Consider the following 21,623-nt stretch of genomic DNA (forward strand, 5'->3'; position numbering starts at 1 on the left):
TCCTGGCAATACTGGAACCACTTTAAGTGGCTTTCTAAGAATAATTTCAGAAAAAAGGTTTGTTTAAAAATTAGAGTCAGTGGCCACTCAAAACTTCTGAGTTCTTAAATATTCAGCGTTGGACACAGTTTCCCAATAATTAGGAAAATATGCAGTGGCCATAGATATGAAAACACTCTAGATATGCAGTACATATCATCTAAGCAAATTGGGTAATATTTTAGAAGAAAAAAATCACTCTACTTTGATTTTACTTGATTCTAACTTGTTTCCAGAGCAAGTAGTTTCTTTAAAAATGACCTTATTATAAATCACAAGATCAGCAAACATTTTATACCTTGCTTTAAAAATCTCTGGGCCCTTCCAGTTCCATGAAGATGGCGTAAACATACTTTTCTCTATTCATCCTACTGAGAACGCTACATGTAAAACAAAGGTGAGAAGACTGAAAGGCGGAGAGGAGAAGCCAGACCAGCCAGGGATCACAGGGCCTGAGCGACGACACAGCGGCGAGATCCTGGGCTTTCTTTTTGTCTCAAACATCCCAGACTGGGAGCTGGAGAAGCCAGAAATGCCAGGCCTGCAGCTCCCTTGTTTGGCACCAGAGGGCCTTCTTCTTCAACCTGGACAATGCTAGGTCCTCCGGTTAGCCTCTGGGGTTCCTGGTGAACAGACAGGGTGACCGTGCTGTCCCCTCCCACGAGGGCCTCTCCTGCAAGGCTTGTTTTCTGCTGGGTCCTGAGGCAGGAGTGCGTCCACTGGCTCGCCCACCCCAGGAGCTGTCCCTCCTCCAGACCCCGTGCTGTGTCCATACCGGGTTTCTGCCCAGGTGTTTTTAACTCCTTCTGTCACGTCCTTCATCATTACTGGCTGTTCTACCATCTACAGCCTGGTCCTGGGTGCGTGTGGCTGCCGGCAGAGGCCATGGGGGCCCTGTGTGTGTTGTGATTTTGGTCGGCTTCTCGCCACAGACTGGTAGCTTTTTCTCTCTTTTTCACTCACACGATGTTTCCAAGGTTCACCCGTGTTGTAGCATGTGCCAGTACTTTGTTCTTTTTATGGCCGAGTTAATTATGCCCCAGGATACAGAGGGGCCACATTTGGCTTATGCATCCCTTGGTTGAAGGATAGTAGGGTTGTTTCCACCTGTAGGCTTGTGTGACTAATGCTGTGAACATTCACATATTTTTGCATGAACACACATTTTTATTTCTCTCGGGCGCATACCCGGGGTGGAATTGCTGGATCATACGGTAACTAACTTCTTGTGGAATTGGCAGACTTTTCCACAGAAGCTACACTATTTTACATTCCCACCAGCAGTGTATGTTCCAGCTCCTCCACATGCTCACCAGCACTTTTTTCCATTTGTCTGGTTATAACCATGCTGATTGTTCTGAAGGGGTATCTCCTACCTTTGACTTGCATGTCCCTGACGACTAACGAAGTTGGGCATCGTTTCATGTGTTTACTGGCCATTTTTGTATCTTCTTTGGAGAAATGTCTATTTAAGTCCTTCACCCGTTTTTAATTGGGTGGTTTGTCTTTTTGTTGTTGAGCTGTAGTTCTTTATATATTCTGGAAACTAGGGCCTTATCAGACACACGATTTGCAAATTTTCCCATCCTACGAGTTATCATATATTTTCTTGATAATGTCCTCTAGTGTACAAGGGTCGCATTTTGATGAAGTCTAGCTTATATTTTTTCTTTTGTTGCTTATGCTTTTGTCATATTCCAGGAACTGTTACCTAACCCAAGCTTTGCCCCATGTTTCTTCTGGTCAGATCCCCTCTCCAGGGCTTGTCAAATCTTCTGTTTGTTTTGGTGAGTTCTCTGAACTAAACTATGTAGAGTCTGTACTTTTTGACTTGTGTGGCCACTGACATCTCTGTCCCATTAAGTGACTGGATGGTGACTCAGGTGCCCAGAAACAAACCAGAAACAAACCAGTCTTTGCAGATGGGCTCTTTCTGTGGATTGGGCCCTTCCTCCCTCAGCCAGGATGCAGCCCACACCTTACCTGTCACGTCCTGCTCTCAGTGTGAATGTCCCCAGAGGAGATGAGGGAGAGGTCTTCCCTGAGCATCATGGGGCCCCAGGCTTGCAGGTGGCATTTAGATTCCCGGGCATTTCCTGGAGCAAATATTCCCCAGGTATCTTGTTCCCAGCCTTTCCACCCAAGCTTTTCAGTTAGTCTGTTGTTTGCCCCACTTCATCTATTGCCTTGGGTACAAATAGGTAAAATATTTTCCCATAAATCGTTCTGAAAGACTGCCCAGATGGCCACTTTAGCTGTGGCAGAGTTCCACGTCAGGGGGGATAAAGGCAAGCCTCCTGAGCCGGGCCTTCAGGGATTGCCAGAAAGGTCAAGACGGATCACTCAGTTCCTCGGCTCCCCTCCCAGGAGCGGTCCTGGTGCCGGGAATGCAGGCTGCTGTCTTCAGGGCTATGGCTGGGCTGGGGCAGGGGTGCTCAGTGCTACAGGGCCCACTTCTTCCCAACCTCAGCTATTCTTCCCTAAGTGTCCCCGGTGGCTGAAGCCTTTGGCTGGTCTCCAGAGCTCAAAGAAAGGTCAATTCTTACAGCTTTACCAGTTTTCTCGTTGCTATAGGTGAGGGATGGGCGTTTGGAGCATTATGCTGTCTTCGTCAGAATTTTCAGTTGGGCCTCTAGATGCTTTTTTGTAGGTTCCCCTGGTGATCCTGATCCTGCTGGCCTTAGTCCACGCTGAGAACTCTGACCTGCCACTGCACCTCCCCCTCCAGATTCCGCCTCATCTGGCCTCTCAGGCGCCCTCGTAGTAGATGCGACCCAGCTTTAAAACTGTGTGGTCCACTGCGTTCGCAGCCCTGGGTTGGGGTTGGCCTACTTCCTTTGCTCTGGTCCCTGCTGACATCACACAAAGTTGTGCCCAGACTGCAGCATTTACCTCATCATCTCAGCGAGCACAGAAACACCTCGAGTGCTCTGGTGTTTGGAGGAAGTTTGGAGCAGGATGGGAAGAAACCACAGGAATGTCCGTGAAGACCAGAGTCACAGATGCTGTCATGGCTGGCTCTGACACGGTTCCTGGTCAGTGACCCTGTCCCAGAGTCAGTGACCCTGTCCCCAAAAAGATACACAGACTTAAAGAGGGTGACCCAGCATGGGGCAGAAGAGGGGAAGTAAAGTGCAAATATGGCCAAATATGCCATGAAAGGTATAATGTCCACATTCAGGCCAAAAACGATTTGGTCCCATTAACAGTGCTGAGGAGGCCAACACATTTAGGAATTCGGTTGCTGGCCGTGCATGTGTTATGATGAAATACTCACTTAGCAGATTATTTCTCCTGTTTCTTGAACCTTGGCCAAAGGATAAAGTGAATCATCACTGAAATGAGAAACTCACCTGAAATCTTACCTTTGCCCAAGCAATCTTAGATGAACGTCCCAAATGCTCATGCCCACCAGCTAGCGACGAGTGCAGGGGAATCATACCCCACTTCTTTCCAATGGATCTCGGCTAGCAATTCCTGGGCTCCAAAGATTGCTTCCCTCCCCTAAATGCTTGGTGGTTTGGGGGCTGCAGACCCACTATTAGAAAAACTGCACACACCGTCTGCATGTCCTTCAGAAGGCTTGTGGGCTGCATGAAGAATTTCTATGGGCAGCTAATACAGCACCCCGGACAGTCAAGGCCGACCGTGGGACCGGCACTGAGCTCTCTCTCTGTGGATAAGTGCCTCTCAACGGGGCTGTGCAGCAAAAGCACCTGGAAGCTTTTAACAAGCACAAGAAAACCTTTTCTACTTTGGAAAATTTTAAACATGCAGAGTAACAGTAAGTATGACAAACCCCAGTGGACCCATGGCCCACCTCTAAGAGCTGGACAGTCACGGCAAGTGTCTGGTCTGTACCGACCTCCAGAAAGATTTACCTAATGAGAATCCTAGGTGTCGTTTCACCCGCCAACGCCTAACTACGACCTCTAAGAGATACCCCGTGCTTCGCACCAACCCCATACCTTCAAGAAAGCCCTTAAAATCACATATGGTGCTGGGGTTTCTCATTGACTCTTAAATGCATGGTTGGTTCCTAACAAGGTCCTCGGCTTGCGCTTGTTCGGGCCCCCTGCCCCCCTTGGCCTTTATTTGCTCACCAGCAGGTAACAGGCTGACGGGCCTGATCTCCCGTCGGCATCTGCGAGCTCATTTCCTTCCACCCGCAGCGCGGTTAAGGCCAGGACGCCGCTCGGCCGGGGTCTGCGGGAAAGCCCGGGGGTCCGCTCTCGGGAATCCCCTGTCCGCGTCGGGTGCGCAGGATCAGGGACCCAGCGGGCCGCGGAGGGAGCCCCGGGCGGGCGGGCGCCGGCGTCCCGGCGCCTAACGCTCTGCGTTCCCCCTGCAGGCCCAGCCTCCCGAGCCGGCCGGCGCATGGGGCCATGGCGGGGCGCCCGGGGCACGCGGAGCCCCCGGGCGGGCCCCGGCCCCGGCTCGTCATCATCAACGTGGGCGGCTGCCGCGTGCGCCTGGCCTGGGCGGCGCTGGCGCGCTGTCCCCTCGCGCGCCTGGAGCGCCTGCGCGCCTGCCGCGGCCGCGAGGAGCTGCTGCGCGTGTGCGACGACTACGACGCCGGCCGCGACGAGTTCTTCTTCGACCGCAGCCCGAGCGCCTTCCGCGCCATCGTGGCGCTGCTGCGGGCCGGCAAGCTGCGGCTGCTCCGCGGCCCGTGCGCACTGGCCTTCCGCGACGAGCTGGCCTACTGGGGCATCGACGAGGCGCGCCTGGAGCGCTGCTGCCTGCGCCGCCTGCACCGCCGCGAGGAGGAGGCGGCCGCCGGGCGCGCGGGGCCGGAGGGCCGCGGGCCACAGGGGAGCCCGGCGTGCGCCCTGGGGCCCGGGGACCGCCTGGCGCGCGGCCGGCACCGCCTGCACGACGTGGTGGACAACCCGCGCTCCGGGCTCGCCGGCAGGCTGTTCGCCTGCGTGTCCGTCGGCTTCGTGGCCATCACGGCGGTCGGCCTCTGCCTGAGCACCATGCCGGACATCCGCGCGGAGGAGGAGCGGGTGAGCATGGCCTGGGGCGGGGCGGCTGGGACAGAACCCCGGAGGAAACCGGGCCTACGACTGGGCTTGGCGGGGCCAGGAGGCAGTGGGGCGCGGGCTGACCAGTGGTCTTAGACACCCCTGGTGCTGACACCACAGGCACTGGACCCACATCAGCTTGCTCTGGTTGAGTGTGACCGGCTGTGACCCGAGGGAGGCTGACGGGTCAGAATGGGCTGTGCACCGACAACAGAGGCTCCAAATTATGGCCCATTTTAAGGCCTCAGTGAGGGTGCGTCCAGACAGCAGGGCTTCGTGGAATGTCTCCTACTCGGGCCCTCAAACGTTGGTCCCTTGGAGCCAGAACATGCAGTGATCCAAAGGCCTTGGGAGCTCCCCTCATGCTGGACCAGAGGGACGTCACCTCTGCGTTCTCCCAGGGCGGGCTATCTGCTCAGACCAGCCCCGCTGGCCCTGTCGAGGTGCTGGGGCTCCCGGCCCTTCCAGAGACTTCCTGCCCCTCTGTCTGTCCTGTGCAAATGCCCACTGCTCACAGGGTGTGTGCAGAAACGCATTCTGGCATTAGGACAGACCCAGCGCCAGTCAGCATTCAAGTCCTGATTGTGTCCTGGGACGTCCAGGAAAGGTTCTGTGTGGGTGGGGCTAGAGGAGAAGAGGGTACCTCGGAGCTGAGCGTTGCCCTGTGTTTCCTCACGGGCAGCAGGGGCGCCAGCCTGCCTCTCCCCTCCTCGGCCCCCTGCTCCACCTATGGGACTGGGCAGAGGTTCCCTCCCTCTGGTGGGAGCCCCAGAGCCCTATGCTGAGCTCCCCAGTGTGGCAAAGGCCAGTGCCCACCTCCTCCTGGAACATTCGCTGCTGACAAGACTGCAGGTTAAAGTTAGATATAAATTTAGGAAATTAGTAAATTTCTGCATCACTTGGGGATCTGGTCCCTGGGCTGTTATTTCCAGCTGTCTCTACTAGGTCCAAGTTTTGGATCCTGCTTCTACAAAGACACACTTTGTTTGGGTTTTCTGAGTAGCAGCAACTCCATACAGTGCACAGGAGGGAAATCAGGGACCCAGAGGTCAGGCTGCTTCAATGAGTGACACCACCTGGGAGGTCAGGCGGTCCCGGCAGGATCACCCCAGGGCGTCCAGCAGTCCCCACAGCACCCCCTCCATTATTCCCAATAGGTTGCTGCATGCTGCCCAGGTATTGCCTCACCAAGTCAGCTGTCAGGTTACAGGGCCATCTCCCAGAGCTGGCAGCTCCTGGTGAAGTGGTTCCTGCGCCATCCCTCCCTCAGGTGGGGTGGGACCTGCTGCACACGGCAGGTGCCCAGTCAACAGGACATGCTGTCACCACCACAGGAAGGGCGAGGTTTGTTTCCACTTTGTGTGTGTTGGTAAAATACACATGAAATCACCATTCTGACCATGTTAAAGCCTGTTGTCCAGGGGCATTAACTACATTCATGAAGATGTGCACCATCCCCACCACCATCTCCAGAACTTGCCGTCCTCGCACACTGAAACTTGGCCTCAAACCCTGACTCTACCCCTTCCCAGCTCTGGACCCACCATCAACTCTCTGTCTCTGTGATCAGCTCCTCCAGGGACCTCACGTGAGTGGAGTGGCACAGCGTTTGTCTCTTGGTGGTGGGCACGTTGTGCTGAGCAGCGTGTCCCGGGCTCGTCCACGTGGTAGCAGGTGTCCCTTCCGTTACGGCCGAGCCACATTCCCCTGTGTGCAGACCACATCCGTGGGCCCTGACTGCTTCTCGCTGTTGCGAATAGTGCTTTTCTTTGAGTCGCTGCCCTCGATTCCTCTGGGAAATACCCAGGAGCTTGGCTCATATGGTGATTCTGTGTCTACTTTTCTGAGGAAGCACCTTTGGACAGTGGATGTAGCCACACAGGCTCAAGGCATGAGGTGGAGGGCGGTGGAGAAGAGCGAGACTGGGGCCTTTTCCTATTCTATTTGTTGTGGTTTTTCCACTAGAATTTAACTCGAAAGTTGCAGGGATTGAAATGTTCTCAATGTGCAGGATGCTTCTCCAGTGCACCCCATGCACACTGACCGTCTGGCTAAAGGCCCCCAGCTTTTTGAAGGTGATCTTGGGCAGCAAGGCATGCCCCAGGGATCAGAGGTGGCTGACAGAGGCCCCCCCAAATCAGACGCTGGCAGCATTCTCCCTGGCAGCACTGGCATCGGTGGCTATTTCTGTGTCAGCACAGAGGAGCGTAGGGGGAAAAAGGGTCATTGTGTTACTAGGGCGATGAGAGGAAAATGGCTCTGTGGTTCCTGCTGTTGGTCCATAGAGCCAGGCTGGAAGGAAGCCCAGGGCTGTAGTGCTTCTTCAGGGGGTCTGCATGAGGCAGTGCCCCCTCCTCCGGCTGCCCCCAGACCCCTTAATATCTAGAGGGGCCTGGCCCTCAGCTTCCGGATAGAAGGGGTCTGGGGGACGGGGAGCTGGGCTTTGGGAGTGGACATCCTCTTCCTCCACGACCCATCTTGGCCCTGCATAGGGTCCAGGGATCACGCTCTTGGTATTATGAGACAGAGACCCCTGTCTGATCCAGGGCACGTTCAGTGGGTGACAGCCCTCAGTTGCTGGGCATCTGTAAGAACTGAGTGGGCAAAGTCTCTGAGTTCCCAGGCCACCCTGCAGTGACACTGGGCCAGCACCATGCTGCCGTTGACTTCCTGCAGGCTGCTGTCCCCCCAGGGCCATCCCCTCCCGGTGCTCACCACTGCCCAGGGCTGTCCCCTTCGCCCATCACATGCAGGGCTGTCCCCTCTGCCCATCACACGCAGGGCTGTCCCCTTCGCCCATCACATGCAGGGCTGTCCCCTCCTGCTGGGCGCTGGCTTGTCTGGGATGTGCTGCTCACAGTTCTGAGTGAGAACCTGCTCTTTGCTTTTCGTGTCATAAAGTTCAGACGTCAGTCACAGGAGGAGTTGACTTTGAAGACACACTTGTGGGATGGGTCTGGATAACATTACACTCAGTGAGACAAGCCCAAGACAGGACAACAAACGGCAGGCCCTGTCTGACTTCCTCATTCGTACACGTCACTGGCTAGGTTGCAAGGGTGATGGCCCCATTGTCCTGGTCTCCATGTCTCCATCCCTGCCCACGTGGCCCCACTGCCCTGCACAGCCTGGGGATGGCAGTGCACTGTTGCTGTGGAGCAAGTGGCCACGTGTGCAGGGCTGTCACCCACCTGCCTCTCCAGGGGAGCAGCGCCAGGCCACAAACAGTGTGAAGCATCCTGGCTGTACCTGAGCCCCTGCTGGCGTGCGGCAAGGCTGGGGGCAGACAGTTCCGGAGTTAGTCCTACCCCAGCAGCCGCTCTGGTGCCCAGCAGTCACAGCACCTCCTCCAGGGCACCGAGGACCCATGCAAGGAGCTCTCCTACCAGAGGGAGAGAATGAGTCCTGGTGGCCTGGGGAGCCCCAGGCTGGGCATAGCTGCCAGAGAGCTCAGGGGGCATTTTGGGTGGGCAGCCCTGCATGCCTGCACCAGAAGGCCGTAGGGGGCACGCATCCCCTCCTTAAATGTTTCTGCCTCCTGCTCAGTGCTCCCAAGATGCGGAGGACCCTGGGGCACACAGGGGGCCACCTCCTGACTTGGTGGCCCCTCTGTGCCAGGTGTTGGCACAATCCCTGCACACAGTGCCTGGGTGGGGGGCCACAGCCCCCAGCTGGCCCCTGGAGGACCCTGGCCAGTCTGAGAGGTGGACTCAGACACCCCAGGGCCCCTGCTCTGGCTCCTTCAGCTCAGGGTCAGGTGCCCGGAACCGTCCACAGGGCTGAGCCCCAGCTGCCAAAACATGCAGCCGGGAGGGTGACCCTCAGCAGTGAGGCCAGCGAGCAGGACCCTCGGTTCACAGGAGCTGGTCGCTGCGGCCAGCTCCAGGGCGCCACCGACCACCTGGCTCTTACCCTCCCAAGGGACTGGGCTTCACCCAGCTGTGATGCAGGGGTTGGCTGGGCCGGTTCCTGCCCGGCTCCCGGGACAGCCTTTGGGCCTGTTCGGCTCCTAGGCCACGCACCCCTGTCGCGGGGCCTTTCCCTGCCCTCTCACCCTCTTCCTCCTGCCTCTGACCCTCCTGCCTCCTTCTGGAGAGGACCAGGACTCTCCCCAGCTTTGTCCTCTTATGTGGGAAGTGACACAGCCACAGGTCTGGGGACCAGTATGTAGATGTCTTCCAGGCATCATCTGGCCACAAAAATACTTCCCCAGGCCCCACCCGGGCCACCAGCCACAGCTGCCCTGCAGCCCCATGGATGCTAGGCTTGGGGACACTGTTGGGGCCTGGGGGGCCAGGTGCTGAGCCGCAGAGTCTCCGAGGTGTGGAGCTGACTGATTGGACGTGGGCCCCCTGCGTGGCCACCAGCACCACAGGGCTGTGTCCACTGCCCGTGGGACCGCTGTGCTCATGACCCCAAAGTAAGCAGACGTGAGATTCTTCTCTCAACAGCGAATCCCAGCTCTGGCATTTAGCCTCCATCAAAATATAACACAAAGGCAAGGGGCTAAAAAGAGGACGTTTCTGTGACTCTGCTAGTCAGCAACCTTCGCCACTTCACCAAGTGAGCACCTCTGTACGTGCTCTGCACTGATTGTCTGATCTGCCTCATTATGTGCAGGGCGAATGAAAACCCGAGAGTTAGCTGCAAAATTATTACAAATAAATGAATTTGAATTTGTTAAGGTGGCTGGCTGTAAAATAAATAGGCCCAAACCAGGCACTTTTCCATATTCCTCCCCAGGGACACTGCTCAAGGCCAGCGACAGCTGCCGGTCCACAGCGGCTCGGGGCCAGGCAGCCAAACGCTCTGACACAGTCTGGAAAAGCCACTTCCAGCTGCACGGGTGGGAAAGCAGCCCCCCAGGACAAGCTGGGGCCCCAGGGCCCCCCCACACACACCCAGGGCCGTGGGGCTGGGGTTGCACCCAGACAGCAGCCGGCTGGCCAAGCAGCATAGTCCTAGCACTGGGTGTCTGCCCTGGTGGAGAAGTCATGACCGCAGCTCTGGAGGGCACGCTCAGGCCTCCCGGGCAGGCGTGACAAGGTTCCAAGGGCAAGGGCATGGCTGGTGGGTGCTGGGCATGCCGGCAGAGTGGGACTGGGAAGGGCGTGCAGGCCCCCTTAGGAGCAACAGTGGAATTAAGGAGCCATGGGAGACGGGTGGCCACGGAGTCTGCACTGTCGCCTGTGACCCGTGACCCACACACACGATCTGGAGCTGTTCTGAGGCAGAAAGCCCGTTGGTTACACAGACGGGGTGGCCGTCAGCCTGTAGGCTCCTGTCAGCCACGCCCGCGACGAGGGCCACACAGGCCAGTGTGGGCAACTTGAGGCCGGTTGCGTGAGTGAGTGAGCATCTGGCCAGCACACGTGCACACGTGTGCAGTCACTGAGACAGCCGAAGGGCGCAGCCCCCGCAGCACTTTTAGGGACGTCACCTGTGGAAAACCAGCAATTGGGTTGGGGCCGCTGGGCAGACAGCTAGTCCCCCAGGGGAGGGCAGAGTGGTGAGCTGTGCTCGCCTCCTCACCCACCACGACATCACAAAACATTTAATGGGGTGTCGGCAGCCCTGCCTCAGTACAGATAGTCTGAACTGAGTACATTTGTTATTTTATGTAAATGACTGCTATTCTGAAACAATTTGTTCTCTTTAGCAGATTTAATATCCCTTCTACTGTTGTGTTTTCACTACAAGAGCATTTTTCCACAGATAATTGGAAAAAATAAACCTCAATTCAGCTCAAAGTCACATTATTATAAATTTATAGTTACTGAAATGAGTTAGTAAATATTTTCCTTTAGGTACTTTTGGGAGGATAAAGATAAAATCTGTGCACAAAGTCATGAATGAATGAGTAAACAAATTAGCAAACCGTCCTGTCTTAGGGTGCACCCATCACTGCAGAGCCCACAGCGCTGCCTGGCTGTCTTGCTGGCTGCCCAGGATGACTGCATGGACGGGGAGAAAGTTCTCGGTGCACAAATCACAGGCAGCAAAGGGACACAGCCGGCTTGAGAATGTGCATGCTTGATACACGGGGAGCATGTGCACGCCGTGGGGTCTCTGCTTGAGCTCAGAGCAGTCAGACCCTCCTGCCAGGGGGACGGGCATTCGTACTGAACTCAGTGGTGCCCCTGCCCCTCTCTGGGCAGAGATGGATCCACCTCACTAGCCTTCACTACATCTCCTCACCCTTATGCTGTGGTTTGATCTGCCGAGAGTAATAGGATCAGCAGAGCTTCTCAGCAAAGCTACGTCCACTGAATCTGTGATGCTCTGAAATGAGAACAAAGTCAGGGAGGGAAGCATGCCCCACGCCAGGCCTCCTGACATTGCGTCACTGACTGCCCCACAGCCTCTGTTGCTGGAGAAATGTGGTCTAGTGCTTCTGTTTTTCACTAGAAAATCAAAACAGGGCCAGTGCCAAATGAACACCATGCTGCGCAGGCTGAACCTTCCAAGAATGGTTTTCAAAGCCACTTCATTTCCAAAGGTCAGTTCGGACTAGCTCTCAGCCTCCAGCTTGACCTGTCCTCTGCCCCCTCTGGCCGCTGCAGGGATGGACGGCACCTCACTAACCTGGGCCACAGCCTGAGCACCCCCGAGTTGTCCTGGTCCCCATCCAGCCCGCCTGCCCTGCCTGCAGCCTAGGTCCCAAGCATGGGACACTGGAGGCAGCTGCAGGGCGTGAGAACAGGGGGCGAGCTCAGCGCTGGCCACCCACCCCCCTGGGACTTGAGGCTTGTGAACTGGATTTGGGGGTGCAAGCCCCTCAGAGACTGCAGAGTGTCAGGACAACAGCAGTCATGGTGAGAGGGCCTGTGCACCCAGCTCCACCCAGGATGCCCACTGCAGGTACCCCACCACCCGCAGGAGCCTGAGGGCCTTCTCTGGAGGAGCCGGCCCCTCGAAGGGAGGATGTCACCTGCTGGCATGGCCCTGATGAAGGCCTGCCCCCACTGGTCCTGCGCTCAGCCCAGCAGCCCACGAGCCTGCCGGCACACAGAGCATCAGCTGCTGCCTCGCCCCTCTGAGGAAGGGAGATGAGGGGAGAGGCCCTGACAGGACAAAAGACCATGGCCACAGAGGCAGAGAGCCTGTGCACCTGGGGCCACGAGGCAGCATGTCCACAGAATGAAGACCGGTGCTGTGTGCAAGCCAAGAACAGACAGAGCCCGGTTCACGGCCAACCCGCCTGGGCCCAGGAATGGGCTCGCGTCTGGAGGGTAAGACAGACAAAGCGTGGGAAACGAGGTGAGAAATGGGGCAGACGCTGGGCCCAGGTTTCCCAGGAGCGACCGTGGTGGCCAGGGCTGGTTGGGGGTCCGGCTCTAAAGAGACCGGGACCATGGGGGCTGCGAGGCAGTTACGAGGACTGCCCGTCTGCCCCGGGGACCAGTACACACTTCTCTGCAGTCAGCTACGTGGATGCACCCTGAGAAACCCCCTCCCGAGCAGGAGCTTTCAGGCTGATGCAAACGCATGCTTTGAAGAACGTCTGTGAGCAGTTTGTATGAATTAGCACTCCACCCGTGCCCGGGGCCACCCGGACCACTGGGCCTGCAGACCCTCGGCCCTGGGCGCAGGCCCAGGTGACCCTTTCAGCTGCTCAGAGGAGCTCTGCGATCCTGCAAAACATGGACATGTCCCTGCGACAAGCTCGGCATCCCGTCCCCAGGCCCTGGAGACGCTCCAGCGCGAGTGCCTGTACAGTGCTGCTGGCCGTTCTGTGGGGCTGGCTTTTTGGTAATAGTAGATGAAGCATTTCCATACGCTTTATAGACACATCCTGAGACCGACACTTGGCTTTCCGGTGCCCAGATACTCGGGAGTGGAAAGCGTGTGGGTCCCTGCACCAGCCACCCCCTCGTCCTCACAAGTGTCTATAATTAGCTCAACCTAACGACAAAGGGAAGGCTTCCGCGGGGCGCCGGAGGCCTTTGTTCTTGGGCTGCAGTGAGGACGTCCAGTACCTACCCTTCTAAGAGGCTGGAGAAGGGACCCGGCCCCAGGGCTCAGGCCCGCACACTGCAGGCTGGCACCTAGAACCCTGGGCAGTCTCTGGAGAAGAGCAAGTGTCCGGGGCCTTTCACCAAGAGGGGTCCACCCATAGGACCAGACACAATGCTACCAGGACCCAGGGCTCTGGGGACCTGGTGGTGGCCCCGTGGGAGCCCCGGGAGGGGTCTCTGGTGAGGGGTGGGCACCGGGTTCCCAGCATGTCCTGTGGAGAAGGCTCACTGGGCTGTCTGTCTCGGGCTCCTGCTCTGCCCCGACAGCCTGGCTGCCCTCTGACCTCTGGGTGGCTCCGGAGCTCCTCCTCCTGCCCCTGGGCCACACCCCTTCACGGACTCCCTTTTGCTCAAAAGCCCCCCCCTCACCTGCTCCCAGCATCCCTGGACCCGCCAAGTGTTCTCCTCAACTTCCTGGTGCCTCCTGTGCCTCCTCCAACCCTTGGCAGTGACCCTGGGCCCAGCCCTGCAGGCTTCTCTGGGCCCTGGCGCCCTGTCTGCCCCTCCTGTTGGCCCTTCATCTCTGTCCAGGTTGAGACCAGCCCCATGCTCCCAGGCTGACATCTCCAACCTCAAATCCCACTTCTCCCTCCCTGGGGTCTCCTCCCGAGGCTTGGCCTCACTGCCTGTCTCCTACACAGGCCAACTTCTGCCTCTGTTCTCTGGGTTCCAGCTCCCAAATGCAGCCCCAGGCAGCCCTGCCTTTTCTGCCCATGCCTCAGGGCCCTCCTGAGCATCACTGTGCCCCTGGGTGTCCATGACCTCCCACAGCCTCCGTCAGGCATATTGAGCTGAGGGGCCCCCCTGAGGCCTTCACACAGAGCACCTCCATCCTCAGCTCCCTGCACCATGCAGCTAGAGGGGAAGAGCCCCGGATGGGGTGGACACGGGGCTCCAGCGTGGCAGAGACGCAGTTAGAAGAGAGGGCTCAGGTGCTGGGGCCCCTGTGTCTGTCACTTGTATTTCCTCGCAGGGCCCAGGGCAGGAGGCAGCAGGCTCGGGTCCCAGGCCTGGACTCCCGGCTGGTCTGTGCGTTCTGGGCTGTGCTCCTGGATGGGGGCCCTAGACACGGGCACTGCCGTCATAGCAGCGCCCGGGGACGGGGAGGCTGTGCAGGCTGGAAAGGGACCCTGCTCCCCGAGCCTAGCACAGACCTTGGGGTCCACTGTCTTCCAGGCCAGAGCCTGCCCCTTGTTACCCCTGACGGCAGATGGTCAAAAGCTGTCAGCAGGACATCCAGTGCAGCCCCTCAGTCCCCAGATGGGAGCACAGCGACCACAGCAGGCGCGTGGCCCTCCTGGCCCTGAGTAATCAGATAGTTTCAAAGGTGCCAGGCAGAGGGGTCATCACCCTGTCACCTCGGCGGGTAGGGACAGCTGTGTGTCACTCTCAGGGCCAGCACACCGACTGCCCGTGTCAGATTCACAGGGGCACCTGCAGCTTGCCACCTGGTTAAAGCCCCAAATGTCAGTGAAAATGCAGCAAAGCCAGATGAGTAAAGGGGTGCTTCAAAACTGGGTGAGCCAAGCTGAATGTAGATTCATTTCTGACCTGATTTTGGCCAAATAGGCCAAATGTGTCAAATTATCATAAATCAGGGCCTGTTTTCTGGGTTAAAAGTCCCAGAAATAGCTCCTTCCAATTGACCACCATGGCTGGTCTTTGTGTGTGTGTGTGTGTGTGTTGGGGGGCTCCAACAGGCCGGCTCCTTCCCTCTGGCTCCAGGTGGGCATCCTGGGGTTGCTCCTCACTTACGCCTTCCCCACCCTGGCAATCTCAGCCCACCCCAGTGGGTCCCAAGCTGTACTTGGCCATAAGCAGTGCTGAGAGTGGGAAGCTGGGCTCCGTGTAAAGGGTCATGGGTGTTTCTGGAGCTGTGGTTACAGGACCACAGATGCCCCTAGGCTGAGGTCAGTAGGCTCCTGAGCAGTTAGGGAGGCCGGCCAGGTGCTATCACCCCCAGCTCTGGTGCTGTGTCTGAGCTCATGCTCCCTCCCCATCACCACCATCCCTTAGGATGGGGTCCCCTCCTGTGGGGGTCTCTGAACCCACATTGGTCCCCATGCACCCCAGCTGCTCTCTCTTTACTGAATACTAGCCAGTAGGAGTTTTCCACCTGAATCCAGTTTTCCCACTGGTCAGATGATGCCCAGCAGAGAGCCCCTGCTGCTCCGTCAGCACCCCAGGTGAGCGGGAGCATCCAGGGTGCCCACAGGCTGCCCTGGGCTGGTTTAACTTCTCTGAACGTGACTCACTCAGAGGGCATGATACAGTCAGACCCTCACCCTTGGGGCTCAGAGCCCCCACTCCTGGCTCCCCACCAAGGCTCAGGAGTGGACTCAGCACTCCCACTTACGTGCTGCTGGACCAGCCTTAAATTGCCCCTCAGGGGGCGAATGGGCAACCCCAAGAGCTGGGGCAGGACCCTTCTCCAAACCTGGGACACTGTGGAGCTGGGTGGCTCCAGAAGCAACAAGCCACAGTGCTGTGAGCTCCATCAAGCCCTGATGGACTGTCCAGGATAACGGGTCTGGGCCAGGTGGGGGGGCCCAGGCCCCAGACTGACCCCGCAGGCCCCTCTGCCCTGGCTCTGGGGCCACAGTCAGCCCAGAAGCTGGATTCCTGGGACCTGAGTCCCCGGGAAAATAAATGACAGCTCATCCGGGTCCTGCGGAACCTTTTGGAAGAGCGAGGGGCACCCAGATCTCCCTGGCTGTGGCCTTGCTGGCATGTGGCCTCCCGCTAGGGACTGTGACTGCCACCAGGCGCTGCGGGGCGGGGTGAGCCGAGCCAGCGGCTCCACCCTCCCGAGTTCTCACGGGGGAGGTGGAGGGGCCCACACTCTTTGCACCCCAGGGGCCTCACACTATACCCTGGGGACCTGGATCCTGTGGATGCAGTGCCTGGGGGGCCCTCCATGCAGCTTCTGTTCCTGGGAGAGGTTTGCCCAGTTCCTTGCAGACCAGTGAAAACCCAGCACCCTGAATGTATAACAGGACAAGGAGTCCCGGTCACCTCTGTGCCCTGGAGAGCCAAGGCTGCCCCGGGTCATCCCCTGGTGGGAGGGCTCAGCAGCTGGGCAGGCACGAGGTTCTGTCCTTAAGCGCTCAGAGGGACCGAGCCAGGCGGGGGTGGTGCAAGCTCCCCAGGAGGCCAAGCAGCTGGTTTGGCCCTTGTCCCACCTCCAGCACAGCATGACAGATAGTGCCCGAGTCTCAGGTTTCCCCCAGGTCCTCCACAGCAGCGGGGTGACCTGGGAGGGGGTTTAGCCTGGGCAGGAGCTCAGGGGCAAAGGTGAGGCCAGGCCAGACCAGCTGGGAGAGGCCGCGTGGTCCCTGTGGGCTCCTGTCCACAGATGCCTGGGCGGCCCTGCACTGCGTTGTCAGCAAGGCCTTGGCAGGCATTTGTCACACCCTGTCGGCTACACACGGCGTCTACCTTGAGATCAAGTCCATTTTTAAACACAGCTTTATTGATGTATCCTACTGTTACCTGCTTGTTTGTGACTGGCTGAATGACTTTAGCGAGGTCTGTTCTTGCCCCATGCCTTCCACGCACACATACACACGTATACACTCAAGCGCACATGCATACTCCGCACACACAGCGTTTAGCCCCTTTGTGCTCCTGGGCGAGGCACAGCTCGGGCAGCCCCAGTTGCCTGGATGACGGGTTTTCACAGGACTCGGCGAATCTCTCCTGCTTCCCTTTAACCTCCACTGATGCTGAGGGCCTCTTTCGGCTCAAGCCTCCCCACCAGTTCCTATGGGAAGAAATGGAGCTGTTTTTTGGCCTGCTTCCCCCCCTCAGACACCTCTGCCAGGGCCCTGCGGTTGGGTTGGGTTGGGGCCAGCGGCAAGCTGCTTTCCCAGGTTCGCCATTGTCTGAGCTGTCTCCGTGGAAAGGGCGGGAGGCAGCTGGCTGAGGCAGGAAACGGTCCCCAAAGGCCAGGGCAATGGCAGCGGGGGTCCCTGTATTTGCGGTGGACCACAAATTTAGGCACCAGCGGGGGCTGGGTGGAAGAAGGTGCCCTTCCCCTAAACCGCACTCAGCTGGGACCCAGGCCCAGCGACCTGCGGCTGGGGGTGAGGGGCAGCGCTCGAGTCCTGCTCGCCCGGGGTGAGCTGGGCTCCTTCTGGAGCATCTCCTCATGGCGCTGGGGGTGCATTTCTCTCACCTTTGTTAATGAGTTTTCAGGTTTTCTTGAATAGGTGTTTCCTTTGGTGTTTGCCCTTACAACCCTTTCCAGGAGCTTTTATGGTTGTTTTTAAATTATTTTCCCCGGTGCTGCCTGGGGAGGTCATGCACTCACGCCAGAAACGAGTCACCTGGTTTTTCCTTCCCAGGAACTGGGCTTCCCGCCCACGCCTCCTGCCGCCCTGCGGCTGCGCCCTTGCGTGGGCTGGGGTCGGGTCGAGAGGAGGGGCGGCCTGGTTGTGACCCCCACCCCAACACGCGTCTCCTTTCCCCCCAGGGCGAGTGTTCCCCCAAGTGCCGCAACCTCTTCGTGCTGGAGACGGTGTGCGTGGCCTGGTTCTCCTTCGAGTTCCTGCTGCGCTCGCTGCAGGCCGAGAGCAAGTGCGCCTTCCTGCGGACGCCGCTCAACATCCTGGACCTCCTGGCGCTGCTGCCCTTCTACGTGTCGCTGCTCGTGAGCCTGGCGGCGGGCGGCGCGGGCGGCAACCAGCTGCTGGAGCGCGCGGGGCTGGTGCTGCGGCTGCTGCGCGCGCTGCGCGTGCTCTACGTGATGCGCCTGGCGCGCCACTCGCTGGGGCTGCGCTCGCTCGGCCTCACCGTGCGCCGCTGCGCGCGCGAGTTCGGGCTCCTGCTGCTCTTCCTCTGCGTGGCCATGGCCCTTTTCGCGCCGCTCGTGCACCTCGCCGAGCGCGAGCTGGGCGCGCGCCGCGACTTCTCTAGCGTGCCAGCCAGCTACTGGTGGGCCGTCATCTCCATGACCACCGTGGGCTACGGCGACATGGTGCCGCGCAGCCTGCCCGGGCAGGTGGTGGCGCTCAGCAGCATCCTCAGCGGCATCCTGCTCATGGCCCTCCCCGTCACCTCCATCTTCCACACCTTCTCGCGCTCCTACTCGGAGCTCAAGGACCAGCAGCGCGCCGCCAGCCCCGCGCCGACCCTGCGCGAGGACAGCACGCGCTCCGCCACGGCCACCGAGGACAGCTCGCAGGGGCCCGACGGCGCGCCTGCCGACTCCGTGGACGGGCTGATGGCGCGCGGGGCCGCCTGACTCGGGAGCTTCGGGAAAGAACCGCAGCCCTCCCCTCCCCTCCCCTGCCCAGAGGGGGCGGGTCCGACTTTGTGGCTCGCGTGCACGGGCTCCACCGCACAGCCCAGGAAGCGGCCACCCAGCCAGACTCACAGGCGGGGTCAAGCACCATCCTGCGCTGGGTGAAGCCCATCCCAGAACCACCAGCCTGTCCTCCATGCTTTGTATGCCCTTTGGAGTGTTGAGTCTCTAGCTAAAAATAAATTCAAGAAGTCCAGAAATTACGAGCCCAGTAGCAAATGCCAGAAGGCCACACTTGTCCCCAGGCCTCTGCCACCCTTCCCTGCTCTTCAGCCAGGTGGGTCCCTGGAACAGCAGTGCGGATGGGGACAGACCCTTCCCACTCCTGCCACATCCCCCCTTGGGCCAGGAGATGGGCCTTCCCTGCACACCCAGCTCTGCGGAAACCCACTTCCCTGCCAAGGGACAGGGACAGAGGTGTGACAAGGATGCTCACAGCCCCAGATCCTTTGAGGGGCCCTAGCCCTGACCCGCCCTTCCCTGGCACTAGCTCTGCAGAATCCTTAGTGGACACCCGCTCACCCAGTCTCCTCTGAACACGCCTCTGCAAAGCACAGGTCTGATGTGAGCCTGTCCGTTCCCGCTGGCCTGTGGACCACATCCTCACCCTCTAGGATTCCTCCCCTCCCTCTGGGCACACACCTGGCTCTTCAGGCCTGGGGTGGAGGCCAGGGCAGGGCCCGTGGGCAGGCACCTGCTACTGAAGCCTCGCCCTGCCTGCGGATCTCTGCTGGATACCGAGGAACTGCCATTCTGGGCCGTGCTTTATGCTCTCTCATCTTAGCCGAGATGTCGCAGCCACAAGCCCTCAGGAGGTGCCCTGCAGCCAGATGCCACCTGATGCTGGTACCCACCCCGTCACCATCCATCTTAGCTTTGGCAGGGCCCCTGGTCTGGGGCCAGAGCTGAGAGAGGAAGGGGGAGGCGGGGCGGGGCCGGAGAGGCTGGGCAGGGTGAGGCCAGGGCTGGAAAGGGAGGTGGGGAGGCTGGGGTGGGGCAGGGCTGCGTCCTAAGGCTGGTGCTGCCTCTTCCCTGCAGCTCCCGCCCAGGAGCACAGAGGCTTGGGGCCAGGAAGGGGTTTCTGTGATCCCAGGGGAGTCCTGACATGCAGAGAGTGGGAACCCCTCTATGGACAGAGCTCCTGCTCACGAAGCTGGGGGTGGCCCTCCAAGTCCCGGATCTGCAGCCACACAGCGCACAGGCTGTTCTCAGGGACCAGGGCAGGGACAGAACCCAGGGCTGAATGGGCGGGACCTCCAGCGACCAGGCTCTGCAGGGGTCAGGCAGGCTGGCTGGCCCCCCTGACGGCTCCCATTCCCCCCCAAGCTGCCTCCCTCGCTCCACGTCCAGTTCAGATGCCCACAGACTACCTGGGCTCTACCTGCTGAGCCTGCCTCTCAGCATCGGGTGCACCAGGGAGCAGAGACACTGAAGCAAGTCGGTCTCACTAGCAGTCAGGAGCCTCCTGGGGCTCAGAATGAGCTGAGTGTCCACAACCCCCAAGGAGGTGAAGCCCACCTCCCACTGGAGACCTGCAGGCAGTCTCCCCAAGGCACCCCTTCTCCTTCCCTCCTGGGTCCACGCACCCCAGGCCAAGGCGAGCAGGGGTCTGCCTGGGGCAAGGACAGGGCCATCTGCTCCTCATACAACACAGCTGGTGGCCGCTGGGGACAGACCACTCCCTCCCATGCACTGGGCCTCGGTGACCCTCACCACGACCTCTAGAAACCCAAGTCTTGCCTCCAAGGACGGTGGTCCCATCCCACCCCCCACCCTAGGTGCCCTCCAAGACCAGGATAGCTGTTGGAGCACCAGAAGCCATCTAGGTCCATGGAGATATGACACACATCCCACGGAGCAAGCAGACCACCAGTCCCCGGGTTTCCTTTCCCTTCTCAGGTACCAGGGACCCCCTCCCACCCTCACTTCTGCATATGTCCTTTCCATGCCGGCCACAGCCCCTCAGGATGGGCCTTGGGCAGGCCGCCGCTGACTATGGCTTCAGTTTTGCCATCTGGGTAGGGGGAAGGCTAGCAACTCGCCAGGTCCACACCAGCCTGGTACCACACACACACGAAGTCCACGCTGAGAACTCCTGCCACGTGGCAGACTTAATGTGATTCCTGTAAGATGCCACGGAGTGACAGCCGCACCACTACTTCCTTGTAGCCTGGGATGCTCAAGGCACAGCAGGAAACTATCGGGGGACTGGGGTGCGGGGGTTGCGGGGAGAATCCGGCTGCTGTAACCAGCTCACAGGAGGTTCTGAGGGCATGTCCCGCCCTACCAGGCCGCCCACTCAGGAGGGTGGATCCGACCCGACTGGCCACAGAGCCGAGGTGGCACTGGGTCATGATCGCCCCATCCGTGCATCAGCAGAGACCCCCGGTTCTTCACAGACCATCTAAACTCTCCAACCCGTGGCCTTTGTGTCTCCAGCACCCCAGCACTCCTGCTTCCCACCCCCTGCTACTCCCCCACCCCCACCCCCTACTTCCCTCCCCGTCCCCTCTCCAGCACCAGCCCCCGAGTCTCTTCATGACCAGATGGACCCTGGGAGGCGACAGCGGCTCCAGAGCCACGGGCAAGTGAAAGCGCCCCCTTCAGCTCTTCACTGGCTCTGCGCTTTCAGAGGCACAACGGGACGAGGTGGGCTGGGCCGCCCGTCCCAGGAGCCAGAGAGTGGTCATGCCCATTTTGCCATTTCCAAAAGGCTCTCCATGTTGGGAGGAAGAGCTATAAAAACAGAGATTTACAGCTTGGGAGAAAGTAACCATGTGCTTTGTGATTAAAAGGCCAAACCTGTGGGGCTGTTGGGACGCTGCCCCCTCCCCAGGCGGCTGTGTCCCGAGCTCAGGGTCAGGCTCTCGGCTGGGCCACGGAAGCCCACACACAGGGCTTCCCACTCCATCCCAAATGCCTCCTAGGGCTCCTCAGAGGGGTACAGGCATCCTTCCTGCATCCCTTCTCAGCCGAGCCACAGAAATAGACACGTAAGGTTTCAGAAGCAGAGATGAGTTCCCGAAAGAGGCACTGTCATATATTTTGTATTTTTACTATTTGAAATTCTACTGAACACAGTTTTTTAATTAAAATAGTTCATTTTAATTGGCACACTATCAGAAGGATATTAAAATCCACCCCCAAAGTAGGACCCTTGTCCTGCTTCTGTAGATGGGCTCCAGGGTCCACGCTACGGGCCCCTGCTTCCTGGCAGAGGGCCACATCCAGTGC

At 59.0% G+C, this 21,623-nt stretch overlaps 1 protein-coding gene across 1 annotated transcript in view; it reads left to right on the plus strand.

Moving 5' to 3' along the window:
* Window positions 1–19,267, plus strand: part of KCNG2 (potassium voltage-gated channel modifier subfamily G member 2) — a 44,193-nt gene extending 24,926 nt beyond the window's left edge. Inside the window, exons 2-3 of the mRNA XM_036884095.2 lie at window positions 4,391–5,048; window positions 17,559–19,267. Of these exons, the coding sequence (XP_036739990.2) occupies window positions 4,425–5,048; window positions 17,559–18,329 (1,395 nt within the window). The 5' untranslated portion in view covers window positions 4,391–4,424 and the 3' untranslated portion in view covers window positions 18,330–19,267. The remainder of the gene's footprint in view (window positions 1–4,390; window positions 5,049–17,558) is intronic.
* The last annotated feature ends 2,356 nt before the right edge of the window (window positions 19,268–21,623 follow it).

This window comes from Manis pentadactyla, chromosome 6 (genome assembly GCF_030020395.1).
Source record: "Manis pentadactyla isolate mManPen7 chromosome 6, mManPen7.hap1, whole genome shotgun sequence".
NCBI classification, from domain to species: domain Eukaryota; kingdom Metazoa; phylum Chordata; class Mammalia; order Pholidota; family Manidae; genus Manis; species Manis pentadactyla.